At 42.0% G+C, this 19,174-nt stretch overlaps 1 protein-coding gene across 7 annotated transcripts in view; it reads right to left on the bottom strand.

Moving 5' to 3' along the window:
• CACNA2D1 (calcium voltage-gated channel auxiliary subunit alpha2delta 1) overlaps positions 1-19,174 on the bottom strand; it is a 1,227,493-nt gene that overhangs the window by 24,372 nt on the left and 1,183,947 nt on the right. For all 7 annotated transcript variants that reach the window (XM_063926939.1, XM_063926941.1, XM_063926940.1 and 4 more), the window contains 5 exons: positions 15,322-15,363; positions 7,356-7,427; positions 4,907-5,059; positions 4,777-4,829; positions 3,587-3,642 (listed from right to left, as the gene is read on the bottom strand). In XM_063926939.1, coding sequence (XP_063783009.1) covers positions 3,587-3,642; positions 4,777-4,829; positions 4,907-5,059; positions 7,356-7,427; positions 15,322-15,363 — 376 coding nt within the window. The remainder of the gene's footprint in view (positions 1-3,586; positions 3,643-4,776; positions 4,830-4,906; positions 5,060-7,355; positions 7,428-15,321; positions 15,364-19,174) is intronic.

Raw genomic sequence — 19,174 nt, 5'->3', positions numbered from 1 at the left:
TACAAACATTTGAGAGATGAAGAGTGGAAGGGGTGTGTCCTTGTGGAATGTCCCTGTTTCCATCACTTTGGGGGCATGCCCAGCACTCCCGAAGAAGCTGGGTTGCCTCCAGGCTCCCCCCTCACTGTGAAAGTGCTGTGTGTATACGCATGGCATCTATTAGCCTGAGCAGGAGCATGTGAAGCCCGAAGGTGGGATTATGCAATTATTGAGAAAATCTGTAATTTAAGTTTTGTTTTTATTTTGAGTATTCAGTAGCAGTAGTAGTTTCTGAAATAACGATTACAATCTTAACAAACAGTGAGACAGCACAGAACACTGACAGATGTCTAAAGACTGACACATTTTTATGACACTGTGCCATGAATGCGCACAGTATAAATTGTAGCTTGGAGCTTAATGGATAACTTCCCTTTCAGTTGCTCATACTCCTGTTACCTAGACCTTTATTTACCATTCTTTATAATAATTTGTGCTATAATAATAAAACTATGATCATAATGATGCTCTAAAGCAAATTGTTTTGTGTCTTCAGGGAAGATAAGGACTCTCTCTGACGTTTCTGCATCACGTTTCTGTGGAAATAACCTACATGTTATTGTCCTCTGGCTTTGTTGCATACAGCAGAAGTAGTTCCCCTTAGGTGTCTTACTGGAGCCAAGTGATTTTATTACAAACTGCTCCAAGGATACATTTTAAATCACCAACAGATCTGGGACTTTGTGAGAACATATCAGTTTTATAAAATTTCATCTTGTACTTTTTTGACCTTCACTTAACAGCTGCTTTGATTTCTTAAAATACCAAAATACGCTGAAGTTTCTGTTTAACTTAATAAAACGTAGGATGAGAATTACTTGTAAATGCACATATTGAATATCAATAATGCTAAGCAATATATACATGCAAACACTAATAATATTCACTTTAAGCAAACAAAAATAATAATTTGAAATGGATTATTTACCAATAAAAACACTATTGGGGTCATGTTGTGTAAGATGCATTTGAGTACAGATGTTAGGCACTATAACACTAGCATATCTGTCAGGTTTATATCAAGAGCAACAAGTGTAGCTTAGACAGAGAGTGGAGATGTACACTTAGCTTTGCAGTGTTAGTACCCTATTTGTATATAATATAATACTGTATGTAATCAAGTTCATTATAACAAAAAGAGAAGATGCTATGAACGTGTTATTAATAAATATATAAATAAATAAATAAATATAAAATATGATTAACAACAAACACAAATATTAATGTAAGTAAATTAAATGAGGCAAAATTAAATACAACAATCTTTTATTTTCCATGTATAAAGGCCTTAAATGGGATTGGAAATATTAGTAATGTACTGTAATATAGAAGTCACAGGAATCATTTACTATCAGCTGGAAAGGTGAATCTGCAAGCATCCAATTAGAAGTGTCTAGAGCAGGCATGTCAAATCCAAATCCCAACTGAGCTGAATAAGTCTGGTGTGGGCCACAAGAAAAAGAAAAATTCTTATATGCAATTTTGGAAGGTTTACTAGAAAACCAACAATAAAGTATAATCTAAGAGATGTCAAGTATCGGGAAGAAAACAACTTTAATAGTGTGAGCTGGTAGCTGTGTTATTCACCCTCATATATCACTGTACTGTCCCCTCTCCTCTATAATACATATCAGTGTGAGCTAGTAAAATGTGTCACTTCCAGTCCCCTCTGTTCCTCCAGTCCAGCCACGTGCTCCCTGGTATCCCCTCTTGCTTCTTGTGTCCTCTCCAGCCACAAGCCCTCTGTGCCTATTGTGTCTATTCAGCCTCCAAACCCTGTGCCAGCCCCCTATAATTTACCTTTTTTGTTGAGAGACATTTTTATATACAGATTCCAGAAGAATCCTCCTGCAATTAGGGCAGTTGGGTACACAGGGCAGTCTGGCACACACACACACACACACACACACACACACACACACACACACACACACACACATACAGGGCGTGACGGCTTCAGTGCTAATGGGGATGGGCAGGTGGGCTGTGGCTGGAGGCAGAGCTTTACATAGGCAGCTGGGCATGCGCAGCAGCTCCCACATGGACATTTCATCATCTCTATCACTATCTTCTCACACATGTGCAGAACGGTGAATGCTGCCCGATCAGAGCTAATCTCTGATCATGGCACACACGCCAACAGTAACTCATCCGGTGGTGGCGGGACACATTACATTGTTTCTAAAAAAGTAAACTTGGCTTGTAAAAGTATATGGTGCGGGCCGCAAGTTTGACACATCTGGTCTAGCGAGAACTGCTGATAGTCATCCTACTCATTGTGTCTCATGGCACTAGCAACTGGCACGTGCATGTGGCTGCGTACAGGTGTATCTCAGACACAATAACATTAACACGCCTTTACTGCACTTGGCCCATGTTTGCCTGAACTTTCCCTCCTCATTCAACCTCTTCAGACATATGGAATCGTGTAAGATGCTCCCACACTGCTTATAGATGCATGCATATGGAATACTGGTATGCACAGATATTACCGAAATGTGTATTTTATGCAAATAAACAGATGTACGTCCAACTTTGCATGAGGCCTTACTGTAGGATGTAAAGCAGGGTAGCAGACACTAGAGAACATTCACATGGATGTGTTTAATGCATAGGATTATGTATTTAAAAAAAAATATTTAAAAGGTTTTTCTAGGTTTTTCTAATACATATACTGATAAATTGAACAGGAAACAAGATGAGTAATAAAAGAAAATGACAGCAATATGAATATTCCATTTAATACCTGATAGTTCTTGCTAATGACCAAGATTACAAATGGAGCCTGTTATTTGAAAAACGAGCCAATGGACTAAAACCACTAATGTGAAACTTGCCACCCAGAGCCCAACTGCCCTGCACAACCAATGGTGCAAGAAGGAGCCATGGTGCCTGGAGAGAGGTGCCCTACCCATCCCTGTTATCTCTGTTGTTCCAAAAATCTGTGTGCCTCTGCAGGAGTGCAGTAAGGGGTGGGCATGTGGGGCATGTGTCCAAGGCAGTTGAGAGCCGGGAAGAGCCCAGGTACTTTTCAAGGGGCGTGACCAAATCACAGGTGGTGTGGTCATGTACTCTTAGAAAAAAATACTGAAAGGTATAGTATTTTAAGCACCTCCATGGCCACACTGCAGCCCAATACACAACAGCGTGTGATGGGATGAGGAAAAGAGCTGCAGCTGCTGCTGCTAGGTAAGGGGGATGTGGCCTGGGCCCCTACTGGACCCTCACTGGGCATCTCATCCTTGAACATTCGGCCACACAGATGTATACAACTTTGTAGTGGCATTTGCATAAACTCGCAAATGGGTGACCACCAATAGATGTGACTGAGCGCACTTTTGTGTGCGACAATCAGGTCCTTGATGTCGTATGAAATGTTATTAAATACAGCTATACAGAACATGTTGAAATTATATAAACATTGTAAAATATAACAACAAAAATATATAAATAATGTATGCAATGAAAATCATGGTAATATACAGTATATAAAAAATTATTATAAATTATGATGCTAAAAAGACAAAAAATATAGAACCATACATACCTGCCTCATTAAACCGTGGGAAAGCAATGCTCCAAAATAACTGCTGTAGTATTGACCTAAAACAAACATTTTATTAGTGTTTGTATTGTACATAATTAAGTAATACAGTGCTCAAAAGAAAAATTATTTCCTAGATTAAGTATCGCAATCTAGTATAATTAAGTTAGACTGGGTACACACTAGAACGATAAATCATCCGTTTAATTGACAAACTATATATCAGTTGCAGGTTGGTGGGTGTGTACTCACACACTGTCTGTAAATGACATAATTCACAGACATATCGCATCAGCCTTACAGCATGTCTGGCTGTGTGTATGGGTATCATAGCTGGATGGACAAATTCAAATCAGTGCCAAGTTGTAATGTCTTCACAGACATATCGAGTGGATGATTGGTAAGTGTGTATGCTTAGCAAATCAGATCCATCAGCTTAGTGTTTACCCAGCATTAGAGTGAAACACAGGAAAGATGGATGCCTGCATAGCATGTATCTAACAGCTGTGTAGGAGGGTTGGAAGGAGGGGGTAGGGTGCAGAGATTAGAGAGATGTGGGGTGAGGGGAACAGAGATGATAGAGGGGAGGGGTGGGACAGAGATTAAAGTGAAAGATGGGGGCAGAGATGAGAGAGACAGAAAGTGTAATACAGCAAAGGAGAGATAGAGGTGTGAGACCCAGAGGGGGTATTGTGAGTGTGTGTGTGGGGCAGGGGCAGAGATGAGTAGCTGGGAGCACGAAGTTAGCATTTGGAGCTGGTGTCTCCTTTTCCCTGTGCAATTCCCCTCACCCAACGCTTCTCCTACTACAACCAATGCACCCAGCCCCACCCACAACCACCCCTGCTCAATAGGAAGAGGGGAGCAGAGATGAGAAACAAGGGGGCACTTAGATGAAAGGTAAAATACTAGCCGCTTTTTCGTGCATGCAAAGTAAGGCATGCCAGGGCTGAATTACCGCCAGTCTGTCCCTGACACAAAGCATAGTGTTATGTAACTGTCAACACAGTAAACATATGCTAACTAAGATAATAACTATATAACAGCCCTATCTTGAACATAACCTCCGGAAATCTCTAGTTCCTCACTTTAGTAGGACTTTGCAATTATAGTACTCAACTAAATGGAACCGATAACTAATCCTGAGTAATGTCCCCATAATTTGTAATATAAAAAATATTGGGATAACATACCAAGCAGCGGCAGAAGCCCACCATCCAAGGTTTAAAATATCTGCTATGGTAGGCTGTAAAAGAAACATCAACCATATTATACAGAAAAACATCATAATGTACGGAAAAGATGTCACAAAATACTACTTACCACAAACACAGAGCGAGGAGCAGCCGTTTTTGCTGGCTCTTCCCCTGGATCACATACAGACTGGTAGTCATAAGACTTATTGAAAGCATACACAGAAATGTTAACAAGCTTTTTCATTAAGCTTGGATCAATCTCTCCGAAGAATTTGCCAATCTAGCAATACAAAAAAAGTGAGACGACTAATTTAAACATTGTAAGAAAAAGTGTCACAATGTTCTCAGCATATTGCAATATATCTGATCTGTAACCGCAAAACGCCTAAACAGTTGTTCAGTGTAAAGCAACCTATTAAACATGCTAATTATTTGTTCTACAATTAATACATTTTTTAGTCTCCCATAATGTTAGTGGTACATGATCCTCTACATAAAAGGATTAACAAGATTTATAAATAATATTTCCAATAATTAAAACAGACACTGGTACTATAGTTTTGGAGAAACAAATACTCAAATATTATTTTATCATTTTAATGATTTAAGTAGGAATGCATAGTGGATATAAGCAGACTTACACAACATAATTTGGAATTACTAATATGTGCCATTTATTTGAATTATTATTTAGCTGTTTAAAAGTGTTTTATGACACTGTACAATGAGAATAATAGTGTTACATTTAAACTGATAGAGAGAAATAGTATATACCAAAAATTATAAATATAACTGGCTACAGTGGTATCAGACAGCCTTCTAATCCCAGTTTATAAGAGCTGCTGGAGCTCAGTGTTTAACATCTCCTTATGTCTGCATTTGTGGGCAGTGTACATGCTGGATTCTGGTCACATTGTAGAAATTACACTCTCATTGGGTGCCTCGGAGCACTTGCAGGGGTGCCTTGAATTGGTGATCCAGGACCAACTGAAATTATTTATGGTCAATGTAATAGGAAAAACCAGTGCTGATGGCTGCTAATCATGAAATATGTGGACAAACAGAAGCAAATCCTGCCCCTCTCCACACAATTGAGTCTAAACACAATTTACTTCATTTAATATTTATTTCTAAATTTCTTATAAAGAAACTTTTGGCCTAGGGGTGCCGTAAAAAAAAATGATGATATTCTAGGGCAGTGGTTCTCAACTGCAGTCCTCAAGTACCCTTAACAGTTCATGTTTTCCAGGTCTCCCCAGAGGATTGCAAGTGAAATAATTTGCTCCACTTGTGGGTCTATTAAAATGTGTCAGTGAGTAATGAATACACCTGTGCACCAGCTAGGTGACCTGGAAAACATGAACTGTTGGGGGTACTTGAGGACCACTGCTCTAGGGCGCTGTGATTCAAAAAACTTTGGTAACCACTGCACTATTGCCTGTCTGACATCACCCTAACAATAAATTGGCAACTAATAACACGTGTCATATGAAAATTATGGAACCATAATTTCTTTTAATAAAAAAAGAGATTTTTAATTTTAGTATTATTTATTGATGTATCATGAGTTACAGCAACTATAATGCTAAACGCATCATATAACACAAAAAATACTGTACATTTAGCAGAGAATCATATACAGGTAGAGTATCCCTTATCCAAAATGCTTGGGCCAGAGGTATTTTGGATATGGGATTTTTCCGTATTTTGGAATAATTGCATACCATAATGAGATATCATGGTGATGGGACCTAAATCTAAGCACAGAAGGTATTTATGTTACATATACACCTTATACACACAGCCTGAAGGTAATTTTAGCCAATATTTTTTATAACTTTGTGCATTAAACAAAGTGTGTCTACATTCACACAATTCATTTATGTTTCATATACACCTCATACACACAGCCTGAAGGTCATTTAATACAATATTTTTAATAACTTTGTGTACATTGAGCCATCAAAAAACAAAGGTTTCACTATCTTACTCTCACTCAAAAAAGTCTGTATTTCGGAATATTCCGTATTTCGGAATATTTGGATATGGGATACTCAACCTGTAATTAATTTATTTTGTAAGCATACCAGATAAATCCTGCAATGAAAAATTGCTCTTTGGTAAAAAAAAAATACTATTTCATATTTCTATCAAATACTTAGCGTTGCCAAAAATGTTTTTATAAATTTGTTTTAAAGTCACATTTGAAGAAAAACCTCAGTAAAACCAGGTTACTATTTTACATATATTTCAAGTCAGAAGAAAAACTTAAATATTCTTTTGTCTCTGTATGCCAAGTTTACACAGAGCTTAGCATCTGTAATCCATTTTTCAAAATGTTATGTGTAAAATAATACTTCCGCATGTAAGGTGTTTCTAAACTTGGATATTTCAACAAGTAGATTTAAATATCCAATCAATAAATATATCACATGCAGTTATATTCAAAAATGAATGAAGGGGACTGTTGAGGCCCTTTTTGGCTCAAACCATTATATTTTAGTACAGGCATAAATTACAGTGAAGTCTGTAGACTCAGACTGTCCCATGCATATACTGTAAGGACAAGCACATACCTGAGAGTTGTAATTTTTTTGATTTGACATTAGAAGGAACCCGCCATCATCGAGAATTATGCAGTCTAGTTGCTGTAAAAAATGAAGTTTGTATTATTTTTCTGTTGCTCAGTGCATCTTAATGCTCATTATCCCTGATTTGTCTTGTCTGGAACTATATATGATACATTTTCTTGCTTATGGATGTATTTTTTTTTTTTTTTTATTGTAGGTGTCTGCATATTTTTGTATTTCACAGTACTCATTGGGGGTAATTCTGAGTTGATCGCAGCAGGAATTTTGTTAGCAGTTGGGCAAAACCATGGGGGTAATTCCAAGTTGATCGCAGCAGGATTTTTGTTAGCAATTGTGCAAAACCATGTGCACTGCAGGGGAGGCAGATATAACATGTGCAGAGAGAGTTAGATTTGGGTGGGGTGTGTTCAATCTGCAATCTAAATTGCAGTGTAAAAATAAAGCAGCCAGTATTTACCCTGCACAGAAATAAAATAACCCACCCAAATCTAACTCTTTCTGCACATGTTATATCTGCCTCCCCTGCAGTGCACATGGTTTTGCCCAATTGCTATCAAAAATCCTGCTGCGATCAACTTGGAATTACCCCCCATGTGCACTGCAGGGGAGGCAGATATAACATGTGCAGAGAGAGTTATATTTGGGTGGGGTGTGTTCAATCTGCAATCTAATTTGCACTGTAAAAATAAAACAGCCAGTATTTACCCTGCACAGAAACAAAATAACCCACCCAAATCTAACTCTCTCTGCACATGTTATATCTATCTCCCCTGCAGTGCACATGATTTTGCCCAACTGCTAACAAAATTCCTGCTGCAATCAACTCAGAATTACCCCCTTTGTTTCTCTTTTTTTATGTATTTCTATGCTAACGACTGGTTGATTAGTACTTTGCCACACATGTCAAAAATACTTAACTTTGTTGATTGTTATTCAAGCAATCATTGAAGTAACTAATCTATTTGTTATAATACACATGCACTTATAAAACATGTTTAAATTCCGCAATATATGTGTAAGTGGTGACAGTTCTGAGGTCATTACTTCAGGGAATAATGTACAGTAGTTTATTAAAAATAAGAATTTACTTACCGATAATTCTATTTCTCGGAGTCCGTAGTGGATGCTGGGGTTCCTGAAAGGACCATGGGGAATAGCGGCTCCGCAGGAGACAGGGCACAAAAGTAAAGCTTTCCGATCAGGTGGTGTGCACTGGCTCCTCCCCCTATGACCCTCCTCCAAGCCAGTTAGGTACTGTGCCCGGACGAGCGTACACAATAAGGGAGGAATTTTGAATCCCGGGTAAGACTCATACCAGCCACACCAATCACACCGTACAACTTGTGATCAAAACCAGTTAACAGTATGATAACAGAGGAGCCTCTGAAAGATGGCTTCTTAACAATAACCCGAATTAGTTAACAATAACTATGTACAATTATTGCAGATAATCCGCACTTGGGATGGGCGCCCAGCATCCACTACGGACTCCGAGAAATAGAATTATCGGTAAGTAAATTCTTATTTTCTCTATCGTCCTAGTGGATGCTGGGGTTCCTGAAAGGACCATGGGGATTATACCAAAGCTCCCAAACGGGCGGGAGAGTGCGGATGACTCTGCAGCACCGAATGAGAGAACTCCAGGTCCTCCTTAGCCAGAGTATCAAATTTGTAAAATTTTACAAACGTGTTTTCCCCTGACCACGTAGCTGCTCGGCAAAGTTGTAATGCCGAGACCCCTCGGGCAGCCGCCCAAGATGAGCCCACCTTCCTTGTGGAGTGGGCCTTTACAGATTTAGGCTGTGGCAGGCCTGCCACAGAATGTGCAAGTTGGATTGTGCTACAGATCCAACGAGCAATCGTCTGCTTAGACGCAGGAGCACCCATCTTGTTGGGTGCATACAATATAAACAACGAGTCAGATTTTCTGACTCCAGCTGTCCTTGCAATATATATTTTTAATGCTCTGACAACGTCCAGTAACTTGGAGTCCTCCAAGTCACTTGTAGCCGCAGGCACTACAATAGGCTGGTTCAGATGAAATGCTGACACCACCTTAGGGAGAAAATGCGGACGAGTCCGCAGTTCTGCCCTGTCCGAATGGAAAATCAGATATGGGCTTTTGTAAGATAAAGCTGCCAGTTCTGACACTCTCCTGGCCGAAGCCAGGGCTAGTAACATGGTCACTTTCCATGTGAGATATTTTAAATCCACCTTTTTTTAGTGGTTCAAACCAATGAGATTTTAGAAATTCCAAAACCACATTGAGATCCCACGGTGCCACTGGAGGCACCACAGGAGGCTGTATATGCAGCACTCCCTTAACAAAAGTCTGGACTTCAGGAACTGAAGCCAATTCTTTTTGAAAGAAAATCGACAGGGCCGAAATTTGAACCTTAATAGATCCCAATTTGAGACCCATAGACAATCCTGATTGCAGGAAATGTAGGAATCGACCCAGTTGAAATTCCTCCGTCGGAGCACTCCGATCCTCGCACCACGCAACATATCTTCGCCAAATGCGGTGATAGTGTTGCACGGTTACTTCCTTCCTTGCTTTAATCAAAGTAGGAATGACTTCTTCCGGCATGCCTTTTTCCTTTAGGATCCGGCGTTCAACCGCCATGCCGTCAAACGCAGCCGCGGTAAGTCTTGAAACAGACAGGGACCCTGCTGAAGCAAGTCCCTCCTTAGAGGTAGAGGCCACGGATCTTCCGTGATCATCTCTTGAAGTTCCGGGTACCAAGTCCTTCTTGGCCAATCCGGAACCACTAGTATCGTTCTTACGCCTCTTTGCCGTATAATTCTCAATACTTTTGGTATGAGAGGCAGAGGAGGAAACACATACACCGACTGGTACACCCAAGGCGTTACCAGCGCGTCCACAGCTATTGCCTGCGGATCTCTTGACCTGGCGCAATACCTGTCAAGTTTTTTGTTGAGGCGAGACGCCATCATGTCCACCATTGGTCTTTCCCAACGGGTTACCAGCATGTGGAAGACTTCCGGATGAAGTCCCCACTCTCCCGGGTGAAGGTCGTGTCTGCTGAGGAAGTCTGCTTCCCAGTTGTCCACTCCCGGGATGAACACTGCTGACAGTGCTATCACATGATTCTCTGCCCAGCGAAGAATCCTTGCAGCTTCTGCCATTGCACTCCTGCTTCTTGTGCCGCCCTGTCTGTTCACATGGGCGACTGCCGTGATGTTGTCCGACTGGATCAACACCGGTTTTCCTTGAAGCAGAGGTTCTGCCTGGCTTAGAGCATTGTAGATTGCTCTTAGTTCCAGAATGTTTATGTGAAGAGACGTTTCCAGGCTCGTCCACACTCCCTGGAAGTTTCTTCCTTGTGTGACTGCTCCCCAGCCTCTCAGGCTGGCGTCCGTGGTCACCAGGATCCAATCCTGTATGCCGAATCTGCGGCCCTCCAATAGATGAGCACTCTGCAACCACCACAGAAGAGATACCCTTGTCCTTGGAGACAGGGTTATCCGCTGGTGCATCTGAAGATGCGACCCTGACCATTTATCTAACAGATCCCTCTGGAAAATTCGTGCATGGAATCTGCCGAATGGAATTGCTTCGTAAGAAGCCACCATTTTTCCCAGGACTCTTGTGCATTGATGTACAGACACCTTTCCTGGTTTTAGGAGGTTCCTGACAAGCTCGGACAACTCCTTGGCTTTTTCCTCCGGGAGAAAAACCTTTTTCTGAACCGTGTCCAGAATCATCCCTAGGAACAACAGACGAGTTGTCGGCATTAACTGGGATTTTGGAATATTCAGAATCCAGCCGTGCTGTTTTAGCACTTCTTGAGACAGTGCTAATCCCCTCTCTAGCTGTTCTCTGGACCTTGCCCTTATTAGGAGATCGTCCAAGTATGGGATAATTAATACGCCTTTTCTTCGAAGAAGAATCATCATCTCGGCCATTAACTTTGTAAAGACCCGAGGTGCCGTGGACAATCCGAACGGCAGCGTCTGAAACTGATAGTGACAGTTTTGTACAACGAACCTGAGGTACCCCTGGTGTGAGGGGTAAATTGGAAAGTGGAGGTACGCATCCTTGATGTCCAAGGACACCATAAAGTCCCCTTCTTCCAGGTTCGCTATCACTGCTCTGAGTGACTCCATTTTGAACTTGAACTTCTTTATGTACAGGTTCAAGGACTTCAGATTTAGAATAGGTCTTACCGAGCCGTCCGGCTTCGGTACCACAAATAGAGTGGAATAATACCCCTTTCCCTGTTGTAGAAGAGGTACCTTGACTATCACCTGCTGAGAGTACAGCTTGTGAATGGCTTCCAAAACCGTCTCCCTTTCGGAGGGGGACGTTGGTAAAGCAGACTTCAGGAAACGGCGAGGCGGATCTGTCTCTAGTTCCAACCTGTACCCCTGAGATATTATCTGCAGGATCCAGGGATCTACCTGCGAGTGAGCCCACTGCGCGCTGAAATGCTTGAGACGACCGCCCACCGCCCCCGAGTCCGCTTGAGAAGCCCCAGCGTCATGCTGAGGCTTTTGTAGAAGCGGGGGAGGGCTTCTGTTCCTGGGAAGGAGCTGCCTGTTGGTGTCTCTTCCCCCTTCCTCTGCCTCGTGGCAGATATGAATATCCCTTTGCTCTCTTGTTTTTAAAGGAACGAAAGGACTGCGGTTGAAAAGTCGGTGTCTTTTTCTGTTGGGGAGTAGCTTGAGGTAAAAAGGTGGATTTCCCGGCTGTAGCCGTGGCCACCAAATCTGATAGACCGACTCCAAATAACTCCTCCCCTTTATACGGCAAAACTTCCATATGCCGTTTTGAGTCCGCATCGCCTGACCACTGTCGCGTCCATAAACTTCTTCTGGCCGAAATGGACATAGCACTTACCCGTGATGCCAGTGTGCAGATATCCCTCTGTGCATCACGCATATAAAGAAATGCATCCTTTATTTGCTCTAAAGACAGTAAAACATTGTCCCTATCCAGGGTATCAATATTTTCAATCAGGGACTCTGACCAAACTACTCCAGCACTGCACATCCAGGCTGACGCTATAGCTGGTCGTAGTATAACACCTGTATGTGTGTATATACTTTTTTGGATATTTTCCATCCTCCTATCTGTTGGATCTTTAAGTGCGGCCGTCTCAGGAGAGGGTAACGCCACTTGTTTAGATAAGCGTGTGAGCGCCTTATCCACCCTAGGAGGTGTTTCCCAGCGCGCCCTAACCTCTGACGGGAAAGGGTATAAAGCTAATAACTTCTTTGAAATTAGCATCTTTTTATCGGGGGCAACCCACGCTTCATCACATACATCATTTAGTTCTTCTGATTCAGGAAAAACTATAGGTAGTTTTTTCACACCCCACATAATACCCTGTTTAGTGGTACCAGTAGTATCAGCTAAATGTAACGCCTCCTTCATTGCCAAAATCATATAACGTGTGGCCCTACTGGAAAATACGGTTGATTCGTCACCGTCGCCACTGGAATCAGTGCCTGTGTCTGGGTCTGTGTCGACCGACTGAGGCAAAGGGCGTTTTACAGCCCCTGACGGTGTTTGAGGCGCCTGGACAGGCACTAACTGATTGTCCGGCCGTCTCATGTCGACAAACGACTGCTTTAGCGTGTTGACACTATCCCGTAATTCCATAAATAAAGGCATCCATTCTGGTGTCGACCCCCTAGGAGGTGACATCCCCATATTTGGCAATTGCTCCGCCTCCACACCAATATCGTCCTCATACATGTCGACACACACGTACCGACACACAGCAGACACACAGGGAATGCTCTTAACGAAGACAGGACCCCACTAGCCCTTTGGGGAGACAGAGGGAGAGTTTGCCAGCACACACCAAAAGCGCTATATATGACAGGGATAGCCTTATAATAAGTGCTCCCTGTATAGCTGCTTTTATAATATAATTTTTGCCACTATTTTGCCCCCCCTCTCTTGTTTTACCCTGTTTCTGTAGTGCAGTGCAGGGGAGAGACCTGGGAGCCGTCCTGACCAGCGGAGCTGTGTAAGGAAAATGGCGCTGTGTGCTGAGGAGATAGGCCCCGCCCCTTTTCCGGCGGGCTCGTCTCCCGCTCTTTAGTGTATTCTGGCAGGGGTTAAATATCTCCATATAGCCCCGGAGGCTATATGTGAGGTATTTTTTAGCCAAATAGGTTTTCATTTGCCTCCCAGGGCGCTCCCCTCCCAGCGCCCTGCACCCTCAGTGACTGCCGTGTGAAGTGTGCTGAGAGGAAAATGGCGCACAGCTGCAGTGCTGTGCGCTACCTTTAGAAGACTGAGGAGTCTTCTGCCGCCGATTCTGGACCTCTTCATGTTTCAGCATCTGCAAGGGGGCCGGCGGCGAGGCTCCGGTGACCATCCAGGCTGTACCTGTGATCGTCCCTCTGGAGCTGATGTCCAGTAGCCAAGAAGCCAATCCATCCTGCACGCAGGTGAGTTCACTTCTTCTCCCCTAAGTCCCTCGTTGCAGTGATCCTGTTGCCAGCAGGACTCACTGTAAAATAAAAAACCTAAGCTAAACTTTCTCTAAGCAGCTCTTTAGGAGAGCCACCTAGATTGCACCCTTCTCGGCCGGGCACAAAAATCTAACTGGCTTGGAGGAGGGTCATAGGGGGAGGAGCCAGTGCACACCACCTGATCGGAAAGCTTTACTTTTGTGCCCTGTCTCCTGCGGAGCCGCTATTCCCCATGGTCCTTTCAGGAACCCCAGCATCCACTAGGACGATAGAGAAAATAATATACTATCGACTATACATTTTTATATACTGTATATATGTGTCATTGCTACTGGAAATTTGGTGAGTCATTGACACCAAATCAATGACTCACCAAATGTATTATTGGTAAGGCCTCAGCAGACTGATAACATGGTAGTTCTTTGTACTTTGAATTACAGCATGGCATCACAGACCATTTACTTGCCCATTCTTATACTCATAAATAATCAACAAGTTAAACTAAAATAGTGTCATTGTTGCCAGGCAAGGTATAGGTGCTAGCCCGCAGAAATCTGTGCCACATTCTTTGCAACAAGACTGTAAACTACAGTTGAGTATTCTCTCGGAATGTCTAAGTGTCTCAGAATTTAGATGGAGACATCACAGACCATAGTGAGGGTAGGTAACACTGTTACAACAAGTGCAACTGGCAGCCAGAAAGGTGGGCAGGACATGCCATAATAAAACAAGTCAAGGCACTTCCATCTGGGCACTCCCACTCAGGGTGACATTGTGCAGCAGACTCATACACATTGCCCACTCACATGACAATGCAAATGGTGACATCACATATGCCTCTTATACTCTGTTCCTGGGATATTGCCAGGGCAACTCGGGTCCTGGCTTAGTGTGAAAAGGTCTACCTAGGTTGTGTGTCCCGGTTCTTTGACCCTGGCTGCAGTGTGAAAAAAGCGTCACGGTTATCTTACCCAAGTCACAATAAAAGGACTAGAGACGGATCAGCTGCGCTTGGAGATGATATATTCTTCAAACATTGGCAGATGAAGCATGAGATATGGGTGCAGTCTAAAAGGTACAACCTGGAAATAACCCATGTCCAGCCTGCAGTGTTTACAGTTATGGCTACAGCTATGACATGGCTTGAAACCGTGTTCAGTTAGGTTGGACCCAGGTTTTCAGCGTGAAAGGGGTATTATTTTCATATTTGCCCTCTGCATTTCCTTTATGGCAGGTTTAAAAAGTAGGCAAATATGCAGTAAGTATGCTGTCCACCATACAGTATATTAGTATTATTGTATGTAATCATAAAAATACATGAACAGTGAATGGCTGTGAATTCATTTTACAAACCAAACCATACAAGACACATTCAACTCAAATACTATAAAGTGTATCATATTTTCCTTTAAAATTATCAGCAATAACAGGCTTCTCAACTGGGAAAACACAGCTGTAGCCATAGAATCCCATTTTACACACGTTTGAGGACTCTTACCGAGCTGTCCAGTTTACAGTTACAGACTTCATCGATCCTGCACTGGAGAGGGGAAATGGAACATTTATTCATTAAGAAGAGCACAGAGGGATACAATCAAACACTGGGATTACACTCAAGACAACTGCACATTGTTTCACAGACAGATCACATTGCTAACAGGAGTTCATGTTCAAGACAAATAGTACTGACATTTATTTCTTTAGTCAAATCAGTCAAAAGAATGGCAAAATAATACCTGCATTTGTCTGTTATAACAATCATGTTATCCATATACAGTAAATATCACTAAGATCACAGCAAGTAATAACACAGTGCCAGGGGACTGATTCAGATCCCGATATAGCTGCGGCTTATGAGGCAGAGTACAGATGTTTGGTACTTTGCACATGCGCCAGACCTGTACTGCGCATGTACAGTATGGGTTTGTGACGTTGAATGCAGATCAGCAGCAGACTGTCAGAGTCTACTGCGCATGCACAGGTCTCCGTGAACATGGTGCCCGTGCTTTGTTCTCGGGAACATCATTGTTACGCATTTGTGACTCATTGGTAAAATCGCAACCACGCCATCAGTGATTTCTGTCTGCTGCGCCGGCCGCTTCAGGACTCCAGAAGGGTAAGTACAATTGTGCGGGTGCACCCTGCACCCATTGTAGATACACCAATGCTCTGTGCCCAATGTGAAACAGGTGCTTAAAAATCACAATTATCACACGCAGTTTGTGTGTTTGTCCTAAATATTAATATTCAAACCTTAAATGACTCTAAACCAAGTAGTATTGTAGAATGACTGAAACATTGAACTAAATAAAAGAGGTGGCACTGAAGACGTACGAGGTTATACTTTTATTGTTATATTTGTATACAGGAAAATCATGTGAAATGTTCAGATATTACGAGATAGCTAAGCTCCTCACAGACCTAGGTGCAAATGCCATGTCTTCCAAGAGCAGACTGTACGTGTGCACCTTGAAGAAGGTTGGTTGGACCATCTGAGCACACCAATGAAAAAATACAGTGATATGAAGATCAATTTACTTTTACATTGGTACACCCAGATGATCCACCCAGCCTTCATCAAGGTGCACACTTACTGACTGCTCCTGAAAGACATAACTGAAAACTAAATTTTCTTATACAGTGCACTCTATAAACAAAACTCATTGTATTTTTAGCAAAGAGCAGACGCACCATAAACAGTACTTGCATTAGTTTTGATCTGCCAAGAATTTGATAAGTGAACATAGCTAAACCTGTATCAAACTGCTACCAGCATTCAGGTCACAGTCTACTACAGTGGTAGGCAACACATGGCACTCTGGCAGCTGTGTAACTACACATTCCAACATTCCTTGCCACAGTTTTAGCATGCCCTAACAGCAAAACAGGTTTGATGATCTGCTGAGATGTGTAGTTACACTGCAGCTGGAGTGCCACAGATTACATAGAAACATAGAAACATGGAATTTGACGGCAGATAAGAACCACTTGGCCCATCTAGTCTGCCCCTTTTTTCTATCCTTTAGGTAATCTCAACCCTTTTTGAACCTTAATTCTTTGTAAGGATATCCTTATGTCTAACCCAAGCATGTTTAAATTGCTCTACAGTCTTAGCCTCTACCACCTCTGATGGGAGACTATTCCACTTATCCACTACCCTTTCTGTGAAGTAATTTTTCCTTAAATTTCCCCTGAACCTCCCCCCCTCCAGTTTCAGTGTATGTCCTCGAGTTCTAATATTTCTCTTCCTTTGAAGAATGTTTCCCTCCTGAACTTTGTTAAGACCCTTGATATATTTGAAAGTTTCTATCATGTCCCCCCTTTCCCTTCTCTCCTCCAAACTATACATGTTAAGATCTTTTAGCCTTTCCGGGTACGTTTTGTGATGTAGGCCATGCACCATTTTAGTTGCCCTTCTTTGTACACTCTCTAATGTATTTATATCCTTCTGGAGATATGGTCTCCAGAACTGGACACAGTATTCCAGATGGGGCCGCACCAATGACCTATACAGTGGCATTATCACTTCTTTTTTCCTGCTACTGATACCTCTCCCTATACAACCAAGCATCTGACTTGCCTTTCTCATTGCTTTGTTGCATTGCTTTCCTGCCTTCAAGTCACTTGAAATAGTGACTCCTAAATCCCTTTCCTCCTCAGTAGTTTCCATTATAGTACCCTTGATACTATATTTAGCCTTTGGGTTTTTGAGACCCAAGTGCATGATTTTGCATTTTTTAGCATTAAACTGTAGTTGCCACGTTCTTGACCATTTCTCAAGCCTACCTAGGTCATCAATAATTTGTTTTACCCCTCCCGGTGTGTCTACCCTGTTGCATATCTTTGTATCATCTGCAAAAAGGCATACCTTCCCTTCAATACCATCTGCAATGTCACCAACAAAGATATTAAAGAGAACTGGACCAAGTACAGATCCCTGGGGTACTCCACTGGTAACATTTCCCTCCATAGATTGCACTCCATTAACTACAACTGTCTGTTTCCTATCCTGCAGCCAGGTTCTTATCCATTTAACTGTTTTATAATCCACCCCCACGCTTTCAAGTTTATTTAGCAGTCTGCGATGTGGGACAGTGTCAAATGCCTTACTAAAGTCTAGATATGCTACATCTACAGCTCCCCCTTGATCTAATATTTTTGTCACAGAGTCAAAAAAGTCAATAAGATTTGTTTGGCATGATCTCCCACCAGTAGATCCATACTGTTTTGGATCCTGTAAGTGGTTTGATTAAAGATATTCCACAACTCTTTCTTTTAATAGTTTTTCCATTACTTTCCCCACTACTGATGTAAGGCTTACTGGTCTGTAGTTACTTGCTTCTTCCTTGCTTCCACTTTTGTGCAGTGGAACTACATTTGCTCTTTTCCAGTCCTTTGGAATAGCACCTGTATTTAGTGACTGGTTAAATAATTCTGTTAACGGTGTAACCAGCACATCTTTTAGCTCTTTGAGTATCCTTGGGTGTATCCCATCTGGTCCCATTGATTTATCCACTTTTAGTTGTGAAAGTTCTGTTAGGACCTTCTCCTCTGTAAATGTACTTTCAACTACCTTATTTTTATGAATGTCCTTGCAACTTAACTGTGGCCCCATCCCTTCTTCTGTAGTAAATACTGAGCAAAAATAATTATTTAGGTGATCTGCTATTGCCTTGTCACCCTCCACCAAATGCTCACTCTCTGTCTTAAGTCTTATTATTCCTCCATTTGATTTTCTCCTTTCACTTATATACTTAAAAAAAGTTTTGCCCCCTTTATCTACTGACTGGGCCATTTTTTCCTCAGCTTCTGCCTTTGCACGTCTGATCACTTTCTTAGCATCCTTCCATCTGTCAAGATACACCTCTTTGTCATTATTATTTTGAGTCTGTTTATATTTCCTAAAAGCCATCTTTTTTGCTTTCACACTAGTTGATACTTCTTTTGTGAACCACACTGGCTTCCTTTTCCTGGTGCTTTTCCTAACCCTTTTGATACAAAGATCAGTTACACTTAGTATTGCACTTTTCAGTTTTTCCCACCTCTCCTGCACTCCTTCCAAGTTCCACCAGTCCACCAATGAATCACTTAAACATCTTCCCATTTTTGCAAAATCAGCATTTCTAAAATCCAACACCTTTGTTTTTGTGTGACAGGAGTTGGATCCTGTCTTTATACTAGACCATACTGCTTGATGATCACTGGATCCCAGGTGCTCACCCACATATATGTCGGATATCCTATCACCATTTGTAAGAATTAAATCTAATATTGAATCTTTGCGAGTGGGCTCCATCACCAATTGCTTGAGAGATGCTCCCTGTAAGGAATGTAGAAATTTGCCACTTGTA

This window comes from Pseudophryne corroboree, chromosome 6 (assembly GCF_028390025.1).
Source record: "Pseudophryne corroboree isolate aPseCor3 chromosome 6, aPseCor3.hap2, whole genome shotgun sequence".
NCBI classification, from domain to species: Eukaryota; Metazoa; Chordata; class Amphibia; order Anura; family Myobatrachidae; genus Pseudophryne; species Pseudophryne corroboree.
This window is presented reverse-complemented; position numbering and strand designations above follow the sequence as displayed.